This window comes from Chamaea fasciata, unplaced genomic scaffold (assembly GCF_029207755.1).
Source record: "Chamaea fasciata isolate MVZ Bird 193981 ecotype frontalis unplaced genomic scaffold, bChaFas1.0.hap1 SCAF_2, whole genome shotgun sequence".
Lineage (NCBI taxonomy): Eukaryota > Metazoa > Chordata > Aves > Passeriformes > Sylviidae > Chamaea > Chamaea fasciata.
In genome coordinates this window covers 108199165-108220813 of record NW_027094087.1, presented here as the reverse complement: position 1 = coordinate 108220813, position 21649 = coordinate 108199165, and the positions used below count along the sequence as shown (strand labels likewise).

The window sequence follows — 21649 nt, the reverse complement described above, 5'->3', positions numbered from 1 at the left end:
TCCAACAGAGAGTCTTTGAGAGACAACTGTATTTTTACTTTTTATTCAGGTTTGCAAAGATTTGGTCAATCACATACCAAAGAACTAAAGAGGCACAAATAACTCAGTTCCAGTTTCTTTTGGCACTTGAGTATCTGTATGCAAACCAAGCACCTGAACCTTACCCAAGTGTCAGAGTAACTCAGGAGATGCATATTGTTAATCCTCAAATCTCACAAGGGTTAGAACACTGTGCACTAGCAAAGGCTTATTTTTTAATAACAGGTTTATTTCCAGTGGCTTATTTTTACTGAAAAAACTTAAATTGATTAGGACCCATTGCATTTCATAAAGTTAACATGCAGTTATTGGCTGTTGCCATCTTTTTGGCAATAATCACTGCATCCTGTGCCCTGTACCCAGGTGTCTAATGGTGAAACAGATCCTCCACTGAACTCCTTCCACTCCAGCCTTCTCCCTCCCCACTGCAACTTTCAGGCCCTTTTCTGCTTAGTTAGAAGTATTATTGGGCACAAAATTTGTTTTAGTTTCACTTTGAAATTACTAAATGTCTAGAGGTCCAAAACAATAAACAGCAATTTCTTTTAAAGTTTGCTCAGAGATCAACATGATGAAAAACTTGTCAATGTTCTTGTGACATTAAAAAGACATTATTCCTGCTATTCAGTAGTGGTGATTGCAACAGTATTTCTCACTGCTTATGTGAAACACAATCTAAAATTCTTATCAGGTGATAGCTGATTTGCTAACAGCATAAATTCTGAGACGTGTTTGTTTTCTTATTTTTGAATATAAATTGCCTTTGATCGCTTCCAGGGAACTGAGAGAAGATAAATCAACCCACAGTTTCTCCACCCAATTAAACAAATAAGAAAGAAAAATTCAAAAGCAAGCAAAGAGTGCATGGACAGATACACAGGATATGAACTTTCATTTCAGATTCCCTCTATTATTTGTTGAGCTGAATTCCTGATTGACTGCAACAAATATATTCGTGTCTCAAGAAAGTAAAAAATGAACTGTCTCAAGGGCCAGGAAGAGCAGGAGGAGGTGGGTGAGTCATCTGAAAAAATCCATCATCATAACAGTCCCTAAACAAGCACAGCTGAGCTGCGCTGCTTACACGGTACTGAAAAGGGGTAACAAGTGCAGCCTGTAGCTGCACTGACTTACCACTACATTTATTTCTCAGGGCAGGAACCAGCTCGACTATCAACACCCAATTTCCTTGTGCCAGCCTAACATTTGCACTCTCCATAATTTTAAAGGGATACATTTACAGGCGGAGTTAGATATTCTTAATTGCAAATATTAAACAAGAATTAATCTTTATCAATCTTCTCCTAGTAATATGAAAGGGATAATAAAACTCAGCAGGAGCCTATTTAATAGGCTTCTGGAGAAAAAGAATCCTATCATTCATTGGAGTTTCTAAACCTTCTATTACAGTGAGTGTTTGATGAAAGATAGATATTAAAAATAAATTTGATTCTGCCAAGAATAACAGAATATGTAGTCATTTTTCTAAACTATGAATTTATATTAAGATCTCTCTACTGTCTGAGAAAATATGTTAAGCACGTCGGAGAAGAGTTCTGTTGTAACCAGTATTCCAGGTAACACTGAATGCCTTGACCTGAGCCTGTCCAAAGGTGGCCTAAAAGGCCCATATAAAATACAGCAGGAAACACATCAAAACACAAAAAAAAAGACCAACCAAATAAACCAACTCCAGAATTCATAGCTCTTGGCACAATTGCCCACCAGCTACCAGAGACACAGGAATCCCCAAAGAACTCAGGTCCTTCCCTATGGATGCTGAAAGCAACGAGGCAAAGGTCCTTGTTCCTTCACAAACACAGCCTCAAGAGATTAAATATTCTCAAACCCCTATAACACCGCATAGAGGAAGCACTGAGAAGCCTTAAAAGATTCATTTTTTTATTTAAAGTAAGCTTTGTCCTAGAGAATATTTATCCCTCAAAAAGTAAAATAGCTATACTGCTGCAAGAGGCAAGACATTCTTTGCCCAAGCCATTCACTTAAATGAACACCATACTTTCCTTTAACCCTGTAAGCACTATCCACTTGCTTTAAGCTAGGTAACTTTTTCTTTTACCAAACCAACTGGTTTGGATGGTTTTTTCTCCCTTTCAGTAGGATTTTAGAAAACTTTTTATTTTGATTTTTTTTTTCTACCTCATCTCCTCTCCATTAAAAAAAGAAACCAAACAATCAAATGTAATCACATACATAATCCCTGTGTTTGGTTTTCAAATTTCTCCTGGATCTTCTTTCTCCCCCTTTCAAAACCCTTTTTCCTCTGAAGATGTAGAGCAGCATAATCCAAGTATACCTAATTTTATTTTGCCATTCTAAATTTCCAAAGAGTCATAAAAAATTGAATTAAAAATAAAGAAGGGCAGCCCTCTCCCTCCCTCAGTCAATTGTAATTAAAGAGTTTGTCAGGGGAAAAAATGAATTGCTTTTGCACAGATGAGTAGAAACATCCTTGTTCTGAATCTGTGAAGCTGCTAACTTAGACACTAGAGAATTTTTCTGTGCAGGAGCTGGCATCAACATTCTTGAGTATAAGCAAAAAAGGCAATTTTCTTTCCAGACTGATTCTGAATACCTTCTCCAAATTCAGCCAGATTCCCTTCACTGTCTGACACAGTAAGCAGAAAATAATAAAAAATATTAGTGAGAGTTCACAGGAAGAACTGGGCTATTACCAACTTCCCTTGAGATCTCCTTGGATTGTAAAAGGAGAGTAAAATATGATTGTAAGATTGTAAAATATGAGTACCTGAAGTACTTTTTATACTTATTTAATAAGCACAGGTTTTCACATTTTGTTTATGTAGAGATCAACATGATAAAAACTCTGTTAAGAACACCCGAGTATGGAGGCACATTAATGACAACACAAGGAAACAGGCAAAGAATGAATCTGCAAAGAAAAAGGCATCTGGCTGAAGGAATGGCTGAACAGAGCCCAGTGGAAAGAAGGATAGGAGGCATGGGAACTGAAATTATACTGGATATCACAATGATGAAAAACTTCCATAGATGGAACTTTTTTCTGGGTAACTCACTCTTCCTCTCAAATAAAAATGGTTACTAAGGGGGGGGGGAGAACAAAACAAACAAACAAACAAACAAAGACAAAACAGATCACCTGTTGGTTTCTTGCTAGCCCTCAATAAAACAGGTTGCACTCAGCCTATGAAAATTAGTTACCATGAGAAATTCTTTCACCACTGCAGGATCATGGTTCTCAAAGAACACAGGACAGCAAAACAGCCATCTCTACCTTCAGAGTGACGACAATAGTAATTCCCCTTGATGGAAAAGCCTCTGATTCAAAAAATAACAATGTGGTGAACAGTGTTAAATACACCTCACAAATGACTGAGCTGCCAGACAGGAGCTTTGCAGCTTCCAGGCACAGATGGCCAACGCGCTTTAACACAAGGGCTCTCTCCTTCCAATATTTATAAGGACTTTTACAGAAACACAGACCATGCACCATAATACATGTGTTATCCTGCAACCATTTTGTGCTTGTAAACAAGTCCAAATGTATACTCAGCTGATTAGCCACTTCCCATTCCCAGTCCTCAGACTTCTGCATTTCTAAAGTACTTGCCCGTAGCTACCACATGGTGGTATCCATGCTAACAATTTCTCCTATATTTTAATGAAGTTAATACCCTAAAATGTTTCCAAGGATCTCTTTGGACTGATAAGAAGATGCCATTTAAGTCAGATGAAGACAGGAATGCTAACTTTCTTTGTCCATACAGATCTGGGGCTGGTGTAATTATTACACAACTTCTGGCAACATAAATGCTGATGGAGAAGTTTAAGCAACAATCCATTAAAGCCTTTTTCTTGAACAAAACTGCAAAGTTCCTGCTTTGCTTTCCCAGCACAGCAATTATTACTCTGTTCCCTCTAAAAAAATGTCATTTGTAGCTGTGCTTCATAAATAATGGAAAGGAACTTTGCATTTGAAACCCTAAAAAAATAGCTAATGTAAGAATTAATGATTTTGCTCAAATAATCTTAGCAATTGGAAAAAAAAAAAGGTAATTCAACTTACATCAAAAGCATCATAAAGAAATGTTTGGAACATGGTAGGTTATTTGTACAAGTAATCTATTAACAGCTTCAAATTAATATCCAAACAAAACTTCCAGTCATGCAAGATGCACACCCAGAGTTAAGAATATAAATCATAATCTTTATTAAGGGGGTTGATTATTTGTATCATCAAAACTAGATCTCAGAAAAAGAACTTGTCTTCTGTGTTTCTCTCTCATGTGGGTGAAATAATTGTGCATCAAAGAAAAAATTCAAGAAGAGCCACCTGCACTCCAGAACACGAGTATGAGCACCAATAGTAAAAACAACCCATAACAATTTCATTATTAGAACATTCTCCTGCATTTACCATGGCTTTAATAATGAATAGAAAGGTCTTTTTGAGTTACAAGGGCTTTTGAAAACTAATAGGATGAGAAAAAAACAATTATCATTTTCTGATGGATTAAGAAAAAATGGAACAGGATAATAAGAATTCTTCAGTACAATATACAAGTAAACATCTTCCCAGACTGGAAAATGCCTTGAAAATAAATTTAAAAGGGAGTTGCTCTTTTGCAAAATACTTCAATAAAGTATATAACAGATTGTATCAAATGGAATTTTAAAGACAACAAATGTTCCTCTGAAGTATGCTTTTAAGCCATGATTATAGATCCCTGCCAAGTTGTACTGAGAGAAAGCAAAATTAAAAAGTCTCCTAGGAAGCAGTTAGCCATCAAATTCTTTATAGTTTTTATATTCTGGAAATATTTTATAGACAGTATTCCACTGTTATCAGGCAAAGCATGGTCTAGTGACAACAAATACAAAGCCAATTGGTTCATACACAGCATAAGCACCACGCTGCATCATTTGCTATCCTAATTAGCATTATATTTCAGATTAACTTGATTTTGAGTATTTTCTTAGGGTGCTTCTTCCATTTTTACCAAAATACTGATAATAAGCCAACGCCACCTGTGACTTCACTGAACTGTGCTGTACTCTCCAAGGTTGCTGCAAGTTCCCAGACTCAGCAGATCTGGCAGAGTGAATTCCAGCAATGCCATAAAAAGCAGAAAATTTAGGAGGTTAAGATATCACAGTAAACAAAAAGAAAACAGCAACAAAAGAAACCCCAACTAACTAAACGAAAAAAAAAAACAAAGAACCCCACAAAAACTCAGGAGTTTCAAATTTCCATTTGAGACTGGGAAATGACAATAGTAGAAAAAAGTTTCAGAGGCTGATACATTCCATTCTGATGCCAGTGACAGATGATTATTGGTACATCACACATTTCCAAGGCCACCACCTCAGGAAACTAAAATACTTTATTTGCAATTTTTATTTCATTACTAAACAGAGCAGAATGCCTGGAACAAGCAGTGCTCCATCTGTTTTCTCCTTCATCTCACAAACCATTAAGGAGACAAAATGATTAATTTGCCCACACCACCTTAAAGAAACACCTTTCCTTCCAGTCTGGCAGCAGCAGAAGCAGCCAGTTTTCACCTCCTTTTAGATGAGCCACTGTGCTCCCCCAGGTAAATGGGCTGCACACCAACAGGGGCATTGCACTTAGACTGGGTTCAGTTGAAGGAGAAAAGCTTTCAAAACCTGTGGCTAACTCTGCATAGATTTCCAAACAATGGTTTTTCACAGTAGAAGCTTCAGCAGGTGCTGAGCATACACCTTTGCAATGTCTAAAATGTCTTTGCACAATGTCTAAAAGGTTTTTTTAGAAAATCAAAGGGAAGGACAGTGCAGCCTGGCCTTGGGATTCATGGACAGAAACCAGCAAAGGCTGGAAATTTTCCCTCTGTCATTCATTATGTTCAGCAGCCTTGTCAACACCAAGTTCTGCATCCATCCACACTAAACCTCTTTCTAAGAACCGGCACTGTATGAAACTTCAAAAGGGCAGAGAGGGGAAGTGAAATGAAGCAGCAAAACCATCCTTGAAAAGCTTAGGGACCTTTCCAGAGCTGGTATTTATCTGAGCTAACTCAATCTGAGCCTTCTAAAACTGCTGACTCAGCCTGCCTCCTCACATTGTTCTCTGAACTTTGGTTTTTACTTTTCTGAGTAGAAAAAGAACACATGAACTCTATTAATATCCTGAGACTCTACTCCTCCCAACTGTAACTTTTGAGATAAATACTTGAGATTTTAAATTTTGTTTATTAATAAATCTAAGTCACTTGGAAAATGAAGTGTCCCTCCTCCCTGGTCTGTAAGCACAAGATAAAGAAGAAGGGCGCCACCATGAATTTGTCCCATGATGTAGCAAGTCCTGAACAGAGGCAGATGCCAACTTTCTGTCCCTTTGACACCTTCCAAACTTCTCTCCCTCAGTCAGCTCTGAAGGCAGGCTCTGTGTGCAGCTCCTCTCAGAGGAAGAGAGTACAAGTGCCTTATTAAAACTTTCCATTTACAGAGGGAAATTCAGCCAAACTGAACTAAATCTACCGAATCTGAAATTTAAAAAATGCTGCTGCGTATTTTTCCACTTGTTATTTTTCTTATACTTTTGTCTTGAGGTGATGGGTGTGATTTTTTGTTTACTGAGAACCATACTAGCAAGCAATTTTCTTTTTAACACACTTGAACTTACAATTAACTGTGCCATCTCGCAGCACTCATCCTTGTGTGAGGCATATAGAAAACCTTCACAGGGTACCACAAAATATATCTACCAACCACATATTTAAAAGCAATAATAAAAAGCATTACCTTATTCTTTTATCTTCAACTTTTTTCAAGTACTCATCTCTCTTCAGTACTCCCAATATTGTTTCCCTTTCGTGTTCCAACAAAAATGACAAATTGATGATCTCCAAGTGCTTCGTCATGATCCTTCAAGAGCCACTCTATCAATGACCAATTTGCCCAATCAATGCTTCCAATGATTTATTTGCACAAGTCCAAAGGCACGTTTGTGTCAGAGATATGAGATCCACACAGTCCAGAGGTATTTTGAAAAATGCTCCTTTAAATTAACTGAGTGGCAAGATTGTATTGCTTTTCCTTCCAGCTACATGAGAAATAAAGGTTTCTCCTTTGTTTCTTTCTTGGGAATGGCAGTCATTTTCCTGGTTATTGAATGCCTTTGGATCCTGGCCACTGCTCACTGCAAACCTTCAGATTGCATCAACTGCAGCTGCAGAATAAGCTTCCTGATAATTGTCGTTTGGAGCCAGAAAATCACTGGGTATATTTATATCCAACTACCTGAAAATCAAAACAAACATGTGTGAGTGATTTTGAAATTACCATCAGTCTGATTTGACAGAAGCTAAATCTAGTAATGGTTTGGAGCCGCTGAAGAACGGCCTGTAGACTGACCAGGTTATCTCAGGGGCTACTTATACACATCTGGCATAGAAGTTTGGTGTTTTTTCCCAAGAGTAAAAAAATCATTGTTTCTGCAATACAGATCTAACTCTTAGTGTGACTTTTATCAGGTAAGAAAAGGACAGGAAGGTGATGCACAAACTGAAGCACATAACAAGTCAATGCAAGGCAGAAATACAAGTCAGGAGTTATGAGCTTCTTATCACTGAAAACTGGGAAACAAGCAAACCATAGGCAACTACTTTTGGTTAGATTGCTGCCTTAGACATACAACAGTTAAGTAATAAAAACACACATGGAAAAAAAGTATACTTTTATTCTCTTTATTTGTTTTAATAGGAAAAAACACCCCCCATCCCACCAAAAAATGCTGGACCATTAAGTTTGTTCTTCAGTTCTTGAAAAGGTTGTTTCTATTCATACCATAAGACCAAGTTACTTGAAAGCAAAAGGATGAATTCCAACATGTGAACTGTTCTTTGTTATTATCAAGAAGATCAGGCTCTTCCTTGAACTGCCTAGAAAAATGCCTGGTGAAAGCAGTACTTTTAACCCAACCAGATCCTAACATCAGCAGGCTCAGGAGCATGGAGCATCAGCACAAACCTCACAGAGTCATTGCTTGTTTGGCCAAGATGTTCTGAAATTCTGTTTGCTGATTTTCCTTGTAGGGGTGACATGAATCATTCTTCTCATGGGCATTTATTATTTTTAACTGGGGAAAAAAGCACCAGGTTTTATTGGAAATGAAAAGCCAAGAGGTAAATGGGAAAGATTGAGCGAAACAATTAGAAATTCAGGACAAAAGTGTTTTGGACAAAAGTGTTTTTAACCAAAGTGTTAAAAATTATCTCTGACAGCACCATTTTGGGTTGATGATGTGCTACAGGTAACCAGGGATTCTTGCAGAACCACAGCACTGTGGAATGGCAAGCAGGCTGCCAAGAACACTCTACCTTGTGAGATATTCTGGCACTGGGAGTTCAGGGAGGATAAAAACTGCTTGATAGGGTTACCTTGACACCTGGTAATTTCTTCTCAGCTTTTCTTTTAACTCTAAAGAGATTAGTAATCCTACCAGACCCTACCAAGCCTCAAATATTCCCTTTGACTAAGCACGTTGCTGATCCTGGAATGTCCTGGGAGAATTTTCTCTCAATGCAAGGAGGCACTAAATTTCTAAAGCCATAATTGGGAATCCAGTTATTTAATTTGCCACCTGGAGGGTCAAATACACAGAGCCCAGAGCAGAACTATGCACTGCTAAGAGTGATGAAACCACAAACTGTCAGATAAATCAGACAAAATTTCACAGAGTGCTACACACTCCTGCGCCAGATGCAAATCAGCTGAAAGATCATTCCATTTAGTTTATTACAGGAAAGAAATCCTAAAACACAGTGTCTATTCAAGAAAATTCTGGTATCTCATGCTGACAGCTGAATTATGGTGAAATCTGCAAATCTTGACTAGAAATCATTACAATCTTGTTTGTAAAGACAACAGTAACTGTGTCAGAGTTTGCAACGTAGAGAATAATGCAGAGCATTATGAACTTTACCAGATGGACAGAGGGACATAAATTACATATGTTACCCACATTAACAGAAATATGTTTGTAGTAGATTCTATTCCCATAGAATGACTATAATCAACTGAAGTTGAATTCTATTCACAATGGTTTGTGTGGCTTTCCTTCTATTTTTTACTGAATATTCCTCGGAATTTATCCTTCAGCCACATCTATGACAAAAAAGATTTTAACTGTTCATATCACCTAACAGAGGCCTTTGGCAACTGTCAAGAAATACAATTTTACCTGTTTACGTACTCAACCAGCTCTATGTAGATTAAATACATTGCAAATTAGCAACAGTATTCTCTTAAAGAACCAAGTTTGCAGCATGTTTAATGATCTTCTACTCAGTATTGGCAAGATGTAAACCCCACCAATGAGATTCTTAAAAGCAGCATCCTCCAATTATCTTATTGCTTTGGTGAGGGGACAGCTCCAGCACCCTGAGCACATCAGCAGGGCAGGTTTTGGGCTCAGGCTGCAGTACCAGACCTCATGCTGACACAGCCCAGTTTTCCTCTCTGCCACCTGTCCAACATATGTGCACCCACCAGATCATTGACAGGAAGATTCAGACTTACCTCACCTTCCAGATTTTCTTCTCCATCACGAAATTGCCACTCAAAAATATGATTTCCTAACCAGATACTCCCTCCCTAATGAAGCTTCAGCAAACACCTCAAGAGAAACTCCTCTTTGCTCAGAAAGGCTTCCTTCAGAACATGTTACACTCATGATTTCTGCCTTGGTGACATTCTGTACCCCAGGCTAGCTGAAGTAGTGGCAGCAGTTAACTTTTCATAAAACAGGTTTTCCTGATTTTTCTATAATTCTTAGACAATGTTACCCTTGCCAGGCTAACTTTTAGGACTGGAGATATCTTTGCCCCTCAGGAAGCAGATCTAGTAAAGAATCCTTGGTCCTGCATCCTACATCACCCCTGCCTAGCTAGACAGATTCTGTGTTGAAACTCTAAAGGCTGCTGCTTGTTCTGCCTTGTGCTGGTACGAGATGTGCCAAAACATCCCCCACCTGACAGAAGGAGACCACCTGCGTTGGCCCCCTGCCCTTTGTGGTAAGTGCTGGGCACTTCTGTGGCACATGTGGTTGTTAAACAGGAGAACAATGACATCACAACCTGAAGGAACACTTGCTGTATAGGAAAGGAGACTAATGAGTAAGGATACTGATTTTAATAATCTACCACTTAAGGCTTCCCTGCTTTTGACAGCACATTATTAGAGACAAGGCCTCTATTTTAAATTAAGATTTAATAGGAAAATTTGCTCTTCTCCTTGCCTGTGCTACTTTTGCTCTCTCTCTAAATGGTCCAGAATAAATTAGCCGACAAGAGCTGAATCATGAATCAACCTAGGGTTTAAAAACAAAACCAGCCAGCCAGCCTTTAAAAGGTGACAATGCTCCTTTTAACAGACTTGTGATGTTTTATTAAGTAGCCCTGGGGCTGATTAGGAAATGTAGTTGTTTTCATCCTAAAGTGAGTGAAGATTTCAAACAACAGAGAATTTGAGGAGCACTAAAATGTGAATTAGGACACTGGGAAAATTACAAACCTCTCCTGAAAGGATGGACTTTGTTCTAATCTATATTCAGTATGAAGACAGAAATTATTTTCTTAAGTCGAAGTAAAACAATGATCTGATGCCAGACTTGCAGAAGAAGGAGACACTTCATTCATTCCTGCTCCACTGTGACATAATCCCAAGGCTGTATGTAAGTGAGCTGCTCAAGTAGGGGGTTGTTTTCCCTTGCCTCATGGGAAGGTAGAAAAAGTGCTCAGTGAGACTATCCCCCATGCTTTTGCCACTTTTTTTACTCTATGAAGCTGTTGCTGTGGGAAGACACATCAGAAAAAATATCCACTTATTAGCATAAGACAGTAAAATTAGGCAGAAATTAATAAAAAGCTAGTTTATCCTGCATGTCACTGCTTTCACTGCACACAGGTATCTGTCTATCCAGGCAGCATTTGTTTACCGTCCCAAGAAAAAAAGAAATAAGGATTGTCTAAAAAGTAAACAACAAAACAAAAAAGCAGCCCCCCCCCCCCAAAAAAAAAAAAAAAAAGCATTACAGTGTGGAAGAATACACCATTTATTTTTTCTAGCTCTAGCCACACAGCTGGTTGTGACAACTACAGCACTCACGAAACTGAACCTCCCTGAGGGACATCAGTTCAGAGCCACAGGAATTATGGTGAATCCAGTGCAATCAGTGACGTTTGCAGCCACCACAGGCACAGTCACCATGAATGTTCCTGCCAGGGGCATCCTCCTGAGCCCAGCAAGAAAACAGTCATCTGCACTCCAAAACACTTTTGTTTCATCTGTCCCCCATCTTCCTGGGAAAGGAGGAGAAGTATCCTGCTCTTTAGAGACAAAGCTAAATGGAAGAAAGATAAAGGGAGAGGTATTATTCTCTTTTCTTCAATGGCTCTGTCATCAAATTGCTTGAAGCAAGAAATTGCTCCTACAGCTGAACCATTATGTTTACTTAGCTCGAAGCCAGGACATGGAACAATTTAGTGACTCAGCAGCAGAGGCAACATCTTCCACGTGCACTGACTGCAGTGGTACAGGAACCACAGCATTGCCTCACATTGCTGGAGTGATAGAGCCTCCACCTACTGCTGGCAGGAAATTCTTTGCCAGCAGAGAAATGTTGTTTGCACTACATATATTTACTTGCATGGGTGTATTTAGGATAGGCATAAACTGTATTTTCATACTGGTAAGGAAATTCCTAGCAAGAGTAGCCAAATGCTGCTGGTGTGGTGGCAGTAATTGACTTTTGCCACTTAAGAAGCTGAGATAAATCATCTTCTGAAAAGGTACCAATCACTGCTTGAACCAAAACTGCATGAGGGATGACAGCCTAGCTGGAAACTCCATAGGAGCAGGATCAATGGCATTACTGATTCTTCCCTGTGCTTCAGAAAGCCACAGGTTCCACCTGTTCCACTGTAGATCACAGCATGGTGAATCTAAATCCAGCGCACACAACTTCAACACTCAGATGAAAAGAGCCACATATCATACATGTGCTGCCTAAAACACACAGATCCTCTGTACACTGGGGTCATTCACATGGAGGTCTGAAGTAAAACTTAAAATTAAGATGGCATCAGCAGGTAGCCACCAAAGCATAGTCCATAGATATTTTTCTCTTTTCTGAGGCCCACAGTGACGTGTAAGCCAATGACAGAGGAAGGAGGGGAAGGGCTGCCCACATTAATTCTAATAAAATGGCAGAAAGACATTTAAAAATGCCCAAATATAAAGCTTACCATGCTGAAACTGTAGGAGCAAGCTCGGTTTCTCCTCCTGCTCTCACTTCAGCATGATGCTTGCAGAATGCCATGAACGGGAGCAGGAAAAACCAGCTTCACTTCCCAGCAATGTGTTTGCAGAGGGCACACGCCCAGGTGAGCAAACCAGATGGCAGCAGGTACTGAAGGACCAGGAAATGCTTGTTGCACAAAATCAACAAATTTGTAAGGTGAGAAAGAGCCAGTCAAGACACCAAAGTCAAGTGGGAAGGAAGGAAAACCAAACCACACTTGTTGAATGTGATCTTGGTTAATTGCCCATGGATTAGATCAAGTGAGAGCTCTGGTCAGTATTACAGTGTAAATAGTAAGCAGATTCTTTGGTTAAGAACAATTTTCAAAGACCTTCAGAAGTAAGAGCTGGAAGACTTCTGAACTGGGAAGTCATGTATTGCATTCAAGACAGGATCATGTCCAAGTGACAGCAACAGTGTTTGAAGAGTCATTCAAAGCCCAAATTGGTATCAATTACAGTGAATACAGGCTGAGAGAGAAGCTGGGAATATGATTCCTTATGTCTACTTCTTCCTAACTAGTGTAGTATCAGTGTGTTTGACTTCAGAGTAATTAGAAAAACTCAGATTTGTTAATCAAACAAACCAAATGGATTCAGAAGCAGTTAATTTTTTAGGTCAGGCACAATTCCAGCTGTCTGGAAATGTCTTAGTGGAGCTGTCATGTACCTTCCTCCAGGACTGCAGATGTCTCCAACCACAGTCAATGCCTGCAAGCTATAGCTAATCTCTAGAATTACTGTAATAATATTTCAAAACCAAAATCATGAGTGTTTAAAGACTAGAGCAATAATGTTAAAGCTCATTAAGTCTACGGAGCAGACCTTGCTGTGTAAGAAAGCAGTAAATTAACTTGCCTGACTGTACCAAAAAAGAGAGCTAGGACTAAGCTCAGCGCTGACAGCCTGAGCATTCATTAAACATTGGTCCTTCTACTGGTCTCCCTCTGCTTGTTTTACAGGTCTGATAAAAAGCACTAACTGACACACAAAAAAAAAAAAAAAAATTTACATTTTCTGTTTCCTTGTTGTAGAAATTCAGGCTCACGCATCTGTGCAGTCAGGTTACAACCCTCAGGAACAGGAGACAGCACTGCCCAGAGAAAGCTCACTACAGAAGACACTGCTGGCTGCCACCCCAACAAGCTTGGTTTATTTTTCAAACTGGGAAAAACACAGCAGCCATTCAGGCAGGGGATCAAGTGCAGAATAGACCAGAGGATAAGAGAACTCCAGGCAGTTCTTTTGTGAACATAAGCCCATGTTCCCTAGAGATCCTACAAAACAGTGAAAGAATTTAACTCCTTCAGAGATGCTTTGGAATGGGCAAATATCTAAGAATCTTTTCTGCATTAAAAGAAGGTTCAGGGCAATCTGTCATATTTAAGATAATTTATTTACAAACAGGAGATAAGAAGTGGGAAGAATGACAGGATAGGGTGGCAACCTTTTTTCTTTTGTTTTGCTCATCGTTGGGTAAATATGGTTTACCTTCCTGGCTGAGTATTTAGCCAGAAAAGAAGACACTTCCCAGGACAAGAATGGAAAGAAAATTCAATGCATCAGTTTGCCTAATCAACGAAACCAAACAGATCTGAATCAAAAAATGAATGAAGGAAAAATATTTCTGCTGTTATTAAGCAAATAGCATCTGTGCAATGTTAAATCAGCCATGAAAATATGAGTTAGGGCTTGAGTCATCTCAGTCTTATTGCTTAGTCACAGTGTGTGTGAAGGCAGCAATTCACCCAGCACTGAACTTTACCTAAAATATATTTAAGTTAATCCCTGTGTCTTTATACTTTCTGTGATGAAATGGAAAGAGAAGCAGTAAATTGAAGTCTAGAATAGAGTGGATTTATACGCAGTTGTGGAACAAGTTCTAATATTGACCTTACACGTTTTACTTAATGCATAAATTATAATTTAACCAAGACTCACCATTATGAAATTTAACAAAGACAAGTTGAAGAAAATTTATCAATTCTTTACTTCTAAAAATCTGTAGCACCTTTTCCCCACATTAAAATAGACATGGCATTTTGGGACCAGATAAAAACTTTTTGGCATTGAATTCTTGTAGAAATTGAAAGCAAGTACAATGCCAGCAAAATTCCTGATTCTTCTTTCTAACCACTAGCACTTCTTTATAATATCAACACAGTTTAGGAGAAGTTAAATTGATACATATTGTGTTATGACATGATTGCAATTGACACCAGTATACACAGGAATGAAGCAGCTTGCACAGGACATCCAAAAGCCCCTCTCATGTCCATCACTGGTCAGATCTGGTCACAACCTTTATTCATCCTCCTCAAGTTCCCTGTCTCCTCTTCACTGGGATTTGAAGCTGCATCCACCCTCACGTGTTATGAGATCCCTGGGGCAGTGATCTGTACTACAGCACTGTCACAGGAAGCTTCATCTGACATGAAGTAGAAAATGCATGGTAGAACAAGTGGACTATTTTCAGTACGTAACAAGACTCCCTCATAAAAAGGGAGGGAAGTCCCTGGTTTTTTTAACTAAGTGATTGATTGAAATATGAACAGATTTATTTGGTTTTTTTTTTCCCCAGCAGAATTTTCCTCACCGAAAAACCAGTAGCAGATATGTTGCACAGAAATGGGTGAGGGTTCTTCAAACACACAACAGAAATCTATTTGTATGTTCAAATTCAAATGTTTTCACTAATTTGCTGAACTAAGAGTACTCCAAAGGAAGTGTCTTCACCTCATCAAACATTTCATTTTGCAGAAAAACTCATGACTCATCTGAGGTTTAGTCCACTTGAAAAAAAAATCTGTCCTTGATTTTGCTTTCTTCATGAACAAACCAAAATGAAATTCTCTCTGAGCTCTGCAAGAAGGCTGCAGAAAGACTGCTGAGGAACTGCTGCAGGGTCACAGAAGAGGGAAGGAGAATCTACAAGAGGAGCTGTTTGGGAAGGCACCCACCAAGCCAGTGAAACCCACTCTGGGCTTGGGGAGAAGGTAAAACAGACCTGGTGTGAGTGCTTTGAATGAGGACAGGCGCAACATGGTGTGTCTGCAGGAGATGAGAACCCCCGCCCTCCACTATTTCAGCCTGTTTGATGCCAAGTGCTTGTTTGCCTTTCTGCCACAACATTGTGGTGTAGCAACACCCATTTTCCACTATTTTTGATGACTTTCTCTTTGATTTAATAAAACAACAGGATTTGCATTTTAATGAGAAGAACTAAGTCTGGTCTCCACACATACCAAAGGTACCTCATCATACATCATATGACTTCTCCCTGTAGAGGTATGAAAAGTCTTTAGGAGATTCACCTGTACAAGGTAGGGGTTTTGTGGATTTTGGGCTAGGTAATCTTTAAAAGTCCCTTCTAATTTAAACCATGACTCTATTCTATGATTTCTCTTATTTCTTCTGACCTAATCATTCCAGTCCCTCTCTGTAAGCAACAGAGAAAAATAGGCATTTCCAGGGCATGACTCACCTCATCTTCACAGGAACATTTTAAAAAGGTCAGAGGAGCCCTTGTCTGGCAGCATCCATTTCTCTCCACTGACTGTGAAGGGGATGAAGCATTTGACTACCTCAAATGCAGGCTTCCAAAACATGTGAGCAAATGTGTCCTACTTCTCATTTCCAGCATAAAATTGGCTGTTCACAAGGACACTTGTCCAGAAACCTACCAGAGGATATAAACAGCTTAATCAGAGAGTGGGATGAGTTTGGAGTGTTGCCTTGTTTTGTTTTCCATTAAATACAATGCTACAATGTTTTTCCCTACAAACAGCAAATAAATCTAACAGGTCTGTTAAATCTTCCGTGAAATACATCAGTGTGTTCCTCCAGAGTATCTGCCTCAAAATGAACATGGTTTGAAAGTCTGCATGTAGAAGAATATAATTTTCCAAAATTCTTGTGGCAGGGAGGAAAAAAAGCCACAAAAAACTAGTCGGAAAATGTATTTACAGGTTACACTGATGTCTGTCTGAAGTCTGGGTTGTGGATCAACCATCAGAACCCTGAGGATTCCTCTCAGTGGGAAGAGGAGGTAGTGGACTATGTGGAGTCTTCCTTCTGCTTCCCAAGGTGAGATTTGTAACAAAGTCTGTCCAGAACAGCTCAAAGTAACAGGAGATGGTCTGTGAGAAGCAGCCGTTCGTCCTTTATGGCTGAGGAGCAGTTAGATCAGTGAGAAAAGAGTTGGGCTCTGCTGTTGGATCTTCTCAGGGCACCAGTGAGCCAAGAAGCCCTTTCAGCCTGTTTGGACTGTCTGCCAGCAGCAGGCACAGGGCCAGCATCCTTTTTCACAGACTGCATGACAAAGAGAATTGGCAGATTCCTCTGAAAATATTGTTATTCAAACCAGAGGAGCACCTGGGATGGCTTTCACTGGCATTTTAAAACTCTGCCCTTGCAGTGCAGCCCATCCAGTGCATCAGGATGGATGTCTCCTGGGGCAAGGGCATGCAGCTGAGGCTGACAGTGCTGAACAGGCTGGCTTCTGTCTACTTTGCACAAAAAGCAACCACAACTCCTTGGCAGCACAATCTCCAGCAGTGGCCACTGAGCAGCAGCCAGGGACATGGCCAGAGGAGTGAATCAAAGCTGCACAAGGGATCACTGTGTGGGAAGTGCTCCCAACGAGAAGGAACTGGGTGCAACTGCTAAAGATCACTTTTTATAGAACATGACAGAAGATGTCAGATGTCCATTGCAAAAATACACTACAAAACCTGAGGCCTTGACCAGTCTTTGTCAGGATCTGAATTTTTCAAACAAAAAACATCTAATATACACGATACTAGGATAGTTTTTGATAACTCTGAGAAAAGGATCACGAGCTTTCTCAACCACCCTTCGGCCTGTGATCTGCCAAGGCAATTCTATCAGAGTAGTGGGTGCTGTACTAACAGCAGGAAGATACAGAAGCTTTCAAGAAGCAGCTCCTACTCCAGCACAGACACACCTTTAATCATGTCTCTTCACTACAGCTTCCGTTTTTTTACCATATACATATCCCTCTCTCCAGCTAGATGTGTAATTCCAGTGGCACCAAAAGCAAAAGAGTTCAAGAACCTGGAAATGAACTTCCAGACTGTCTGCCCATCCTAGGGCTACTTGTCCAGATTTCCAGAAGAACAGGTGCTGGGCACAGGCAACATACTAGTAGGACATCAGCTTTTAGATGAAATGGGAAAAGTTATTCAGGAGGAAGACTGCACAGAGTTGCATTCACAGGATATTAATCACAATTTGACCTTTCTGCAGCATCTTTCTGCCTCCTTTTGCCCAATATTTACTGCAGCTATCTGCATAATAAGTGTTTCAGCCTTTTAATTGCATTTGCAATACAGACAGCTAATGCCACTTGAAATTATACCAAAATTTGTCATTATGTGAGGGTCAAATTACTAAGTGGTCAGTGTTTGCACACTTGAAAGCACAGTGGATGCACACTTGCAGTAGAAAATTATATGAAAAATCTTGCAGAAGAGAACAAGTTCTCTGAGATGGTCAGTGTGCACAGAGAAGGCAATCAAAGACTGCCAGCCCAGAAGGAATGGTGGCCCCACGTCCTCACCTGGAAAGAATCCCTCCAGGATGGCCTGGACATAGACAGGAGCTGCTAATAGTGGTGTCTCTGGACACCAGTGCTGCCTTTTGCTGCCCCACAGCAGTTATGCCATCACAACTTGACTGTAAAGCCAACTTCCTCATTTACCAGTACAGGTTTTAAGTGCTAAAGATACATTTATGGAAGCCTGGTTAATGATTTTCAGTGTGAATAGAACTACATTTTTTCCAGTGATCCAATGCTAGATACCCATTTTCCACAGCTGAGCATTTCTCCTTACAGATCATGTGCAGCAGCTGTAGTTTATTAGATGCCTTCAGGGAGTACATAGGAGTGATAAGGACACAAGTTTCAGTTTAAGACTATGGAAAAGTTAATAAGATTTATCTATTCAATCACTGACTCACTCAGAGCAGAGGTTTGGGGTAGGTTTTGTTATTTTCCCCACACCAGTGAGAGCATCAGCTTGCTGTTGCACACAGTTCTCAGCCTAGCAGGGATTCCTCTCAAAAGGATTCCTAAATGCACCTTGTCAGGGGCAGATTACCTTTTATTCCAACTTACTCTGGAAAAAAATGCCTTCTTACATGATAAATTGAGATGGCTAAGGACGAGACAAAGACTGATTTTTTTTTTTTTTCCGGTGATTCATTCCATAATAGATCAAATGATCTTTCCAGTCTGTTGGTTTTGGAACACCACTCCCCAGTGGATACTGTCAGAGACTGAAGGTGAAGAACCTGCCAGGACTAGAAATGTGTTATTTTATGACTGGAGAGTAAGCCTCCCCAGATTTAAAAATGCCCATGTTTTTGACTATATCTACATCTTTAGTCTTTCCTCTGTTATTACTGCAAACCAGCAAGCTCAAACACACTTTTCCTGTTTAATTTAAAGTTCCTAAAGGAATGTTTCCAGAAATCAGAGTAAATAAACACAAATAAGATAGGCATCTTAACAAAAACAGTTTCTGATCATCCTAAGTGAATAGTCCGTAGTAACTCCTAACTTTACCACTTGTGAATATCAGTAACATCCCAACCCTCAGCAATTAATCTTGTGAGTGTGCACAATCCCCCATTGCAATTGTTGCTCTGTAGTGAATGATATCCCTGGAACTCTTCAGGAAACAAAACAAAACCCCTAAGTCACGAGGTCTTAGGTACAGCTTTTGGTACTACACCAGGTTTTCAACTGTACAACACCTTAAAAATGTGTCAATTTTTATTCAGCTCACTTGGCAATATGAAAATATTTTAAAAATACACAACCAAAAATCTTGTTTTACACAGGATTTCTGTTCCATTCAATAATCAGGAAAGAAAATGGCAAGGCAGCTGCCCAAAATTTCTTCCAAGTTCCACCATTCAGCCTGTAGGCCATGTCTCATTAGTGGCACATTTTCTCACTCTTGAATACAGAATTAATAGAAGACTTGACCTCTTTTATCATACTTGTACACATGTATCCAAGTATCCTACAAACCCTGATCTTTATGTAACAATTTTGATATGCTAATTTTTATTTAGAAAGCCAAAATCCTAGAAGTTAACTGCAGGACAGGAAGGGAAACAATTTGGTAATCAAAACACCTTAATGTCTAGACACTCCAGTTACAGACAGCCTGATTTTTCCAATATATAGCAGAAAATCCCACATTATTTTCAAGAAACTCATGGACACACAGCAGTTTAAGCGTCATGCCCTGCAGTACAAAATTCTTCACCTCGTTATAGGGAGCAGAAATCCTTCATTCATCCTCTTCCTCCCTTTCAGATACTTCTCCATTCAAAAAGCCATAAAACCTATATTTTTAAGGGGGAACCCTTCCATATTTATCTATCACATACTTTTTTATTTATGCACACCAGTGCAGAACTGTAGAACAATGACTGTGTTTAATAAAATTGTGAACAGGAAAACTGATAGGCTGGATAACCAGTTACAAGTAACAATACTATATTTCCATATTCCTATTCAGCAGAGCATCTAAAATCAACAGGAAATCTGAAACTCTTCTCTGGAACATTCATTTAAAAACATCAACACTATTCTAAACGTAGTAATTCCCTCGCAGAAGGATAGCAAGAGACACTGAGAAAGTGTCACAGAAGCCAAATGTCCTTTCCAGCTGTGAGACTGCATCTTCTTAGAAGACAGCTATAAGCTTTTTCTCATGTAAGCTTTTAAAAAGAAGCAAAATGAAACAAAAAAAGTTGAAGTTAGAATGTTATTAGGGCTGTATAAAGCACAAGAAGAAGCAGTAAAATCCAGGAAAAGCCTACATTACAAACTGCTGTTCAAATGCTTCAAATATAACAAGCTAACATAGCTTTGTCTTTGCCACACGTGATTTACTGAATGAGAAGCACAGCTTTGTAAATAACACACCTCAGGCTATTAAAAGCACATTGAAAGAATAAAATATGCTCCTCCAGTGTGAGAAAACAGATCATTGAAGCATCTCAACTGCTTCAAATTTACCCCAAAACATACAGACCAACACCAAGAAAAGAAAGGATAACCTGATCCCTTCATCAACCTGCAATCTCACTGAAGGGGTAATTCAGTGTTAAACACTTGTTGAAAATAGTTTCTGAAGGCAAAATTGTCTTCAGTATTTTAATCTATTCCTGAGAAAACTGAAAGACATTTCTGAAATAACAGATCACCCTTAGAAAGGGCAGTTACTTCTCTTAAATAACGAATCCTAGAAACTCCAAGCCACATTTTAGCAAGTGTATTCAGATTCTCAGTCTCTCCCTCCACTCCTTCATCTCTTATATTTATAAATAAACTACCTGTAGCATTGCTGCATAGCCTCTTAAAAAGAAAAGCACAGTACACTATGAAACAATTCAGGATGGCAGATGGAAGAATTTCTGGTTGAACTCAGCCTTGTTTAGCAGCCTGTTTGATGGCACAACTCTGCAGTGCAGCTGTGCTAGCCCATAGGTCAAGCACAGTATGAACTCCAGCACTCACAGAGACACCACAGGATGCTGAGCTGTCTGCACACAACATCCTCAGCAAGGTCTCCTGCCACAAGGAAACATGTGGTGCTCAAGCAGGGAACACCACTCCATTAACAACAACAACAACAATCTAAGCTTTCCTTGAATCAAATTAGAGCTTGAGCATTTTATTTTGGTGCATAGCGAGGGAAAAGGGTTGCAGGTTGAATTGTGCTTTTCTATGGAAAGGATCAAGCTTTAGATCATTGGGTTTTCCAACCAAGATATGATCAACTTTGATATGTTTTGCTAATGTTACTCAATAGATTTCACGAACTAATAAATAGACACACTATAGAAATGACTTCATTTCTGAACATTTTCCTTTCTCAAGAAGAACTTTACCATAAGAGATGCAGATCTGTCAAATCTCATCTATATGATTCACTCAGCTCCCACCTTAAGCTCCTTTATTGTTCAGTCTCCCTCACAGTAACCCAAGAGCCTTTCCCCAGTTGTGAACAAACACATCTGGTCAGATCACCACACATCTGTCAGATGAGATAAGGGGAGGATAAAATCTGATTTGTAGCACCATACCTTAACATCTCTCCTGGTTGTAGCCCACCACGGAACCCAATTCCCAGGTGCAGTTTTCCCTGTTCAGATCCAACCCTTTAGAATAAACTGAAGTGTATGGGAAGCAACCATCCCACAGCTCAGGGCAGAGGTG

At 39.5% G+C, this 21649-nt stretch overlaps 1 protein-coding gene across 3 annotated transcripts in view; it reads right to left on the bottom strand.

The window, feature by feature from the left end:
- Positions 1–21649, bottom strand: part of SYTL5 (synaptotagmin like 5) — a 79992-nt gene that overhangs the window by 47295 nt on the left and 11048 nt on the right. For all 3 annotated transcript variants that reach the window (XM_066177011.1, XM_066177012.1, XM_066177014.1), the window contains exon 2: positions 6829–7326. In XM_066177011.1, coding sequence (XP_066033108.1) covers positions 6829–6947 — 119 coding nt within the window. In that variant the 5' untranslated portion in view covers positions 6948–7326. The remainder of the gene's footprint in view (positions 1–6828; positions 7327–21649) is intronic.